The following is a 5,936-nucleotide window of genomic DNA, read 5'->3' on the forward strand; positions in this document are numbered from 1 at the left end:
AATTTTAAATGGCTGATGACAAATAGCTGCCTTTTAAAGCGTACTCTCAAAGAGCGTGTCGTGTATCTGCACAACAGCATCCCAGAGCAGTGACAGATGTAGCAGCACAGATGATGGGTTGTGTGATTTCTGCGAAGAGGGTGTGGCAAGGACACCAATGACTTCAAACAGGTACATTTATGCTCCCCTTGAGAGCAGGAGTTTGAGTCTGAACTGAAGTATTCTGACATTTAGACTGAGAGGGTTAAGAGCATGAGGCTGTACCAGCTCAGTGTGGAATTTCTTTGGTCTTAGTTCAAAAGCCATAATCAACATGAGTTTAATTCTGTGGTTTTCTATAATGCAAGAATTCCAGTGAGCACAAAGCATTTTGATTGCATGAAGTTAAAATATTTTTTCTTAAAACAAACGTTCACATACCTACACTAAGGCAGCTGGAAGCATCCCCATATTTCACACTCTGAATTAAATTCCTGGAAAAAAAAAAAAAAAGAAAAGAAAACAAAAAAAAACCCAAACCCAAATAGATGAAAACACAGACAAGAAGTGTTCCAGCTTGTGTCATTCTTTTTCTAGGAATCATCCTAGTTTTGTGTTACAGACATTAAGAGTGCAATTATAAAGCAATCTCACATCCGGTGTGCAGCAGAAACAATAATTTTTTACTTACTGCGTATGCCCAGTTTGCTTTGCCAGTAGAACACACGCACTAGCAGACAGAGACCAGGCGCAGTAAGGGTCCCTTGCCAAGATGCAATCCAAGCAGTACTTGTAGCGGTGGCACTGGGAAACTGGCAGCTGCACCACTTGAGACAGGGACCCTGCATAGAGCATTCCCTAGAAACGCAGGAAGGAGTTCTTTTACAATAGTGAGTGAGATTTGCAGCTGCTATTTTCTAATATGGGTTGCCAGGTTTTCTGGTATCTATTAAAAATATCAGTAAACTAAAATCTTGCAAGAATAGATATGAATGAGAAAAAACCCTGGCTTTCCACAGCATGCAAAATGACAGAGTTCCTTCCCTAATTTTTGAATGAACACAAAGGCTTGCATTTTGACACACACAAATTCTTCTTCTACAGACAAGAGATGATTCGTGCTTCTGTTATTAATGAATACATGATAGAAGCAGAATTATGAGACATTTACAGGGTATTTAAAAGCCAGAAGAACATCACGGAGGAGCAAGGCCTGAGGCAAGCTATTAGAGCAGTCACTCTCCATATGCAGGGACACAAGTTCTACCTTTTCAGAAGACAGCTGGAGAGATTGAACAGGCTCGGGAGACAGGAACAGCTGTAGCTCTTCCACAATGAACATTTCCCCATCACAATTGAAAGCTTTATGCAAATATCCATCATCTATATAAAATGAAATGTATTTCTAAAGATAAACTTGTTTAATCAAAGCATAACAGTTAGCCTGATAATTCATGTTGAAATTAGAGATTTTGAAGACATTCCTGGGCATAGGGAATATTTGAAATTCTTCAAAGCAGTTCTTATTTTTTCTTTCAGTAAGAGAGAAGCAATGATTTTTTTCAGGGGAAACAAAGACCTCAAACAATCCCTGAATTTGCAAATATTATTATGTCAAGTCTCCTTTGATATGGAAAGATTCTAAAGAGAGCCTTTTAATGTCCAACAAGCCGAACACATTTAATCTGAGATGAATATACTAAACTAGCAAGACAGCTTCTGAATGCAGAACTTCAAACAAAGCTGATGAATACTTTTACTTTTTTGAAGTCTCAGAAAAAAAAAGGGACAACATACATAAAACTGTATAGCATCTTTTCCTAAAATAAAATCACTTACCTGTTCCTAGAAACATAACATCGTATGTTTGGTTATCGAGGCCAGGGACTCTGTCTACTACAATCTTGGTATAGTTTGAACCACGCTTTAGTAGCACTGGTCTGTTACCAACTGGATTTACAGAATTATCCATTAGAGGGTGATCTCTGACAAACTGCAAAACTTTGTCAGGCAAGTCAGCAGAAGTATTATACCCAATACTCCGGGCAAAATTATCAATGCACTAGAAACAAAACATAACAAACATGATTATAATTGCTTTGACATTTCACCAAGGTATAGAAAAAGGCGTATTTCCTTCTAAACATTCAGTTATTTCTACTTATCTTCAACAGCTAAAAATCATTATTTTCCTCACACTTTATGAACTGGCTAATAACCCCCCATCTCTTCTGGAGCAGGACGGTAAGCAAGGCTGTTCTTTAATTAGAACAAGTAAATTCATATTTACAGCACCAGGACGTGGAACTGGCACTTCTCCCCTATGCACCATCCATTTAACAGGGGAATGTTCTGCAGTTACTGGGCCTTTGTAGTTTCCTTTGGAGAAGACTTCCTGAATATTTTTCATACTGTATGCACAAACAGCTGATATGTCTAATCTTCCCCTTAGAAGAAAAAAACAAAATAAAATAACACACAAAATAAAAACAAGTCTTATTGGCTTTTATACAGAAAGAAAAACTGTAAAATAACCCAATCCCCACCTGCTGTGTCTTTTTCAGGATTAGTCAAAAGATACCTAACACTAAAAATACTTCTCTGTTGCAGTTTTCATGATTCACTAAGAAAAGAGTAAAACAAATAAATTTATAAAAGATGGTATTAAATGTTTTTGTTAAAAATCAAGGAACCACCCTCAAATAAATTAAAACAACTGAGAGAATGAGGCCTTTTGACAACCCTTCTTGTAGACAGATGAGCCCAAGTATTATAGTAATTAACACTTTGTCAGGATTCTCCTCCCTTTGGCTTCACACTGCTGACACAGACCATTAATTATTTTGTAATCCTTTTTAGAAAAAGCTAGTTAACCCTAAAACTTGTAAGGTATTTGTTTGGAGTTCTGTTTTCCTCTTCACAGAACATTACATTAGACAAGCAGGCCATGACAGATACTTCTTTTTGAACAGGAGAATAATTCTGCACCTAGAAATGTCAGCCATTTCCTTTAGTGCAATAAAGACCAGAAGAATCCAGGGCTTTGTGTATGTAATTATGTAATTTTATATGTAATTAGTTTTAATTGCCCCACCATCCGACTAGAGAAAACATGACTCTTAAAACTTGGCTTAGGAGAAGCTTTTGGTTAGTCTTTAATTGAAGGCATTGGCCCAGGAACGAAAAACATTTTGTTTCAGATGATAAAGTTTGCTTAGTTGGATCAAGCTGCAAGAAAAACAAATGTGGTCCATTCAGACATGCAGCGTAAGTGGCTGTAGCTTCTTGTTCTGAGTTAAAGCCAAAGGGCTGTGCTCAGGTTATTAATACTGAAGAGAGAACCCTTACTCGGTTCATTACAAACTTTAGTAGCATACGTAGCCCTCCATCTCACCATTGTTGGGAAAAAATTCCATAAAATATGCTGTCCTGCCACCTCCTTCTCCTCAGTAAAAAGATGTCGTGGACAATATTGAAATGGAAGCTTAATTCTGGAATGGAACAGGAAAGGCGGGATTTTAAAAACGACGTCCATCTTCTCTGCAATATGCGTTTTCCACCAAGATCACCCTAAATGAGGGAATAACATCAACACTGTAGAACGCACAGAGCAACAGATGTAATTTTCACCTAATAGTGTTGCTGTAAAAATAATTGTTCTTTCAATACAAATCTCAGCTCAAAGGCAAAGAAAAAAGGCTTAAATGCCAAATGCAACCTGAACAGCTGGTTCTGTTCTAGCAGGAAAAAGGGAAGCTAGTTCAGAAATAAAATGCATATGACAGAATTTTGTTTGGTTAGGTAACGTAGATAATCACTCAACTATGAAACTTCATCTGAAACACACTAAACAAAATCTTTATACTACAAATACTAACTCTGCAGATTCGGGCAATTCTGGAGACCAAAAGCTTGTCATAGAACTCAAATTCAACAGCTGTTTCAGTGAAGAACACATAAATTTTATCATCATCTCCATTTGGATTAGAGTCACTTTCCTGCACTATCTCCATGTTGACAAAGATTGGTTCTGAAACACATAAATACACAAAACATTTTAAGTTTATTCCGAGAAAAACATAAACGCCAGATATTATTTTAAAATTAAGTCCAATTGAAGTTTGTTGTGGACTGGTGGAAAAGGAAAGGGCTGGAAAGTATTTATTAATCTATCAAACATTAAGAGAAGGAATTGTGCTTTCATAAATGGAAAGGGGCTGTGGCTCGTCTCATCACTGCACTCCATAGTCACAAATTTATTTTAAATTCTGTCCTTAGTTTAAAAGCTCACACTACAAAATCAATACACAACATACTATTTCATTCTAGAGAGAATGAATACACCAAATTAAAGTTCAAGAGACTGAAATATATAAAAGGACTTCTTACCATTTAGCCATGTTGTTTTAAACTCTGTTCTTACAGGATTTCTCATACTGCGAAGTATTAGAGGTTCTGTTCCCAAGAAATTATTTGAAGTAGCTGAATAAAATTCCCCATCTGTAAACATTGACATGCAAAAATAGAATTAGGAGATAACAGTATCCATAATATAGTGCAGGTGAGGAAAACCATTTCAGGTTGCATGTCAGTGCAAACATACCAACAAAAGCAGACGCATACTTTAGAGTTGGTTCAAATGGACACTTTCCTCTGCCCTCTTCAGCTCTACCTTGCAAGCTTATGTTTGTCCCACGGATAACCTATAGCAAACAATCATTTAAATAGGATAAAAAAAAATAACATTTGATAAGTACTTTTCTGGTCTTTCATACTTTTGTAAAAGAATTAGGAAAGTTTCTAAATTTCAACAGGGATAATTTTAGAAGGGTGTTTAAAGACGTGCCATACTGCTCAAATATCTTCAGTAAAAGCTCTATTCAAATAGAATTACCATATGATCACAAGTTGGGTGGTACGCATTGGTTCCACAAACATACAAGTTAGAGTTATTTATCTTATGGAGGAAGAGGATGTAGTTCTGGCATCTTATCTAAAATAGAAAATAAAAATAAAATTTACATAGTGTAGTGGATTGTGTCTGAAAATCTCCTGGTGTCTTAGTAGGAAGCAAACAAACCCAAGAGATTTAAATGAACTTGCTTTTACTTCGTTTATTAAAAAGCAGCTTGATACTGTAGCCATTTGCATTTCAGTTAATAACTTAGAGGGGGAAACAGAAGTTCCTACCTTGTCCTTCCCTCTAGTAATACATTCCAGTTGTCTTTCCTGTGTAGCAAACCAGTATTCCTAAAAGCCAAGAATACCTGTAAGGTGGTATGTTGCCTTTTTTTTTTTTTTTTTTTTACAAAATAATGTGTAAAAAAATACCTAAATAATCCTAACTTTGAATCTATTGGGCAAATCAGCATTTTTCTATGTGTCTCTGTAACATGTAAGGCATAATAAATAACCTGAAAAGAGGTATTGCTTTGCTTAAAAAAAAAAAAAAAAAGATTCTGTGATAAAGTTTCAGGCCTTGAAATGGTAATACATTTAAAATAAGAACATGATGGTCAAATAAAGAAAACCAAAGGCAAAGTATTTTTTTAAAGAACATATGAAAAAAAAAAAGTATTTAATTTACCCTAGCTATTTCTCTAGAAATATTATTCAGGTCAAGAGCAAATACTGCATCTCTGCCTCCAACAAATAAGGTATCAGTTTCTTCATTCACAAGGAGAGTGGAAACATTGGATAATTCTTCTTTCATAAAAGTGTTTATATTTCCAGCTGTAAAACATAGAAGATAAGTTATTTTAAAAATATTTGTCACTAGAATCACAGTGTTACACAACAAAAATTCCATACTGAAAACAAATTATAATAGAACAAAGGTAAAAGCTTGGACACATTTCCAGAACATTTTCTAAATAATATGAAAGTATTTGAATAAAGGGATGGATATTCTTTTCCCAATTTATTTCAGGAAAATAAAACCCACTGTTATTATTGCC

General features: G+C 35.4%; 1 protein-coding gene across 1 annotated transcript; it reads right to left on the bottom strand.

Moving 5' to 3' along the window:
- Positions 1–670: 670 nt before the first annotated feature.
- Positions 671–5,712, bottom strand: LOC104461070 (semaphorin-4D-like; the record flags this gene model as incomplete). The annotated part of the gene is made up of 10 exons (XM_010072522.1): positions 671–837; positions 1,247–1,362; positions 1,819–2,041; positions 2,270–2,426; positions 3,374–3,549; positions 3,858–4,009; positions 4,369–4,479; positions 4,583–4,682; positions 4,874–4,972; positions 5,567–5,712. Coding segments are annotated over 10 exons (1,447 nt in total), but the record flags the coding sequence as incomplete, so codon positions are not given.
- Between the last annotated feature and the right edge of the window lie 224 nt (positions 5,713–5,936).

Source organism: Pterocles gutturalis, unplaced genomic scaffold, assembly GCF_000699245.1.
Source record: "Pterocles gutturalis isolate BGI_N339 unplaced genomic scaffold, ASM69924v1 scaffold14212, whole genome shotgun sequence".
NCBI classification, from domain to species: domain Eukaryota; kingdom Metazoa; phylum Chordata; class Aves; order Pterocliformes; family Pteroclidae; genus Pterocles; species Pterocles gutturalis.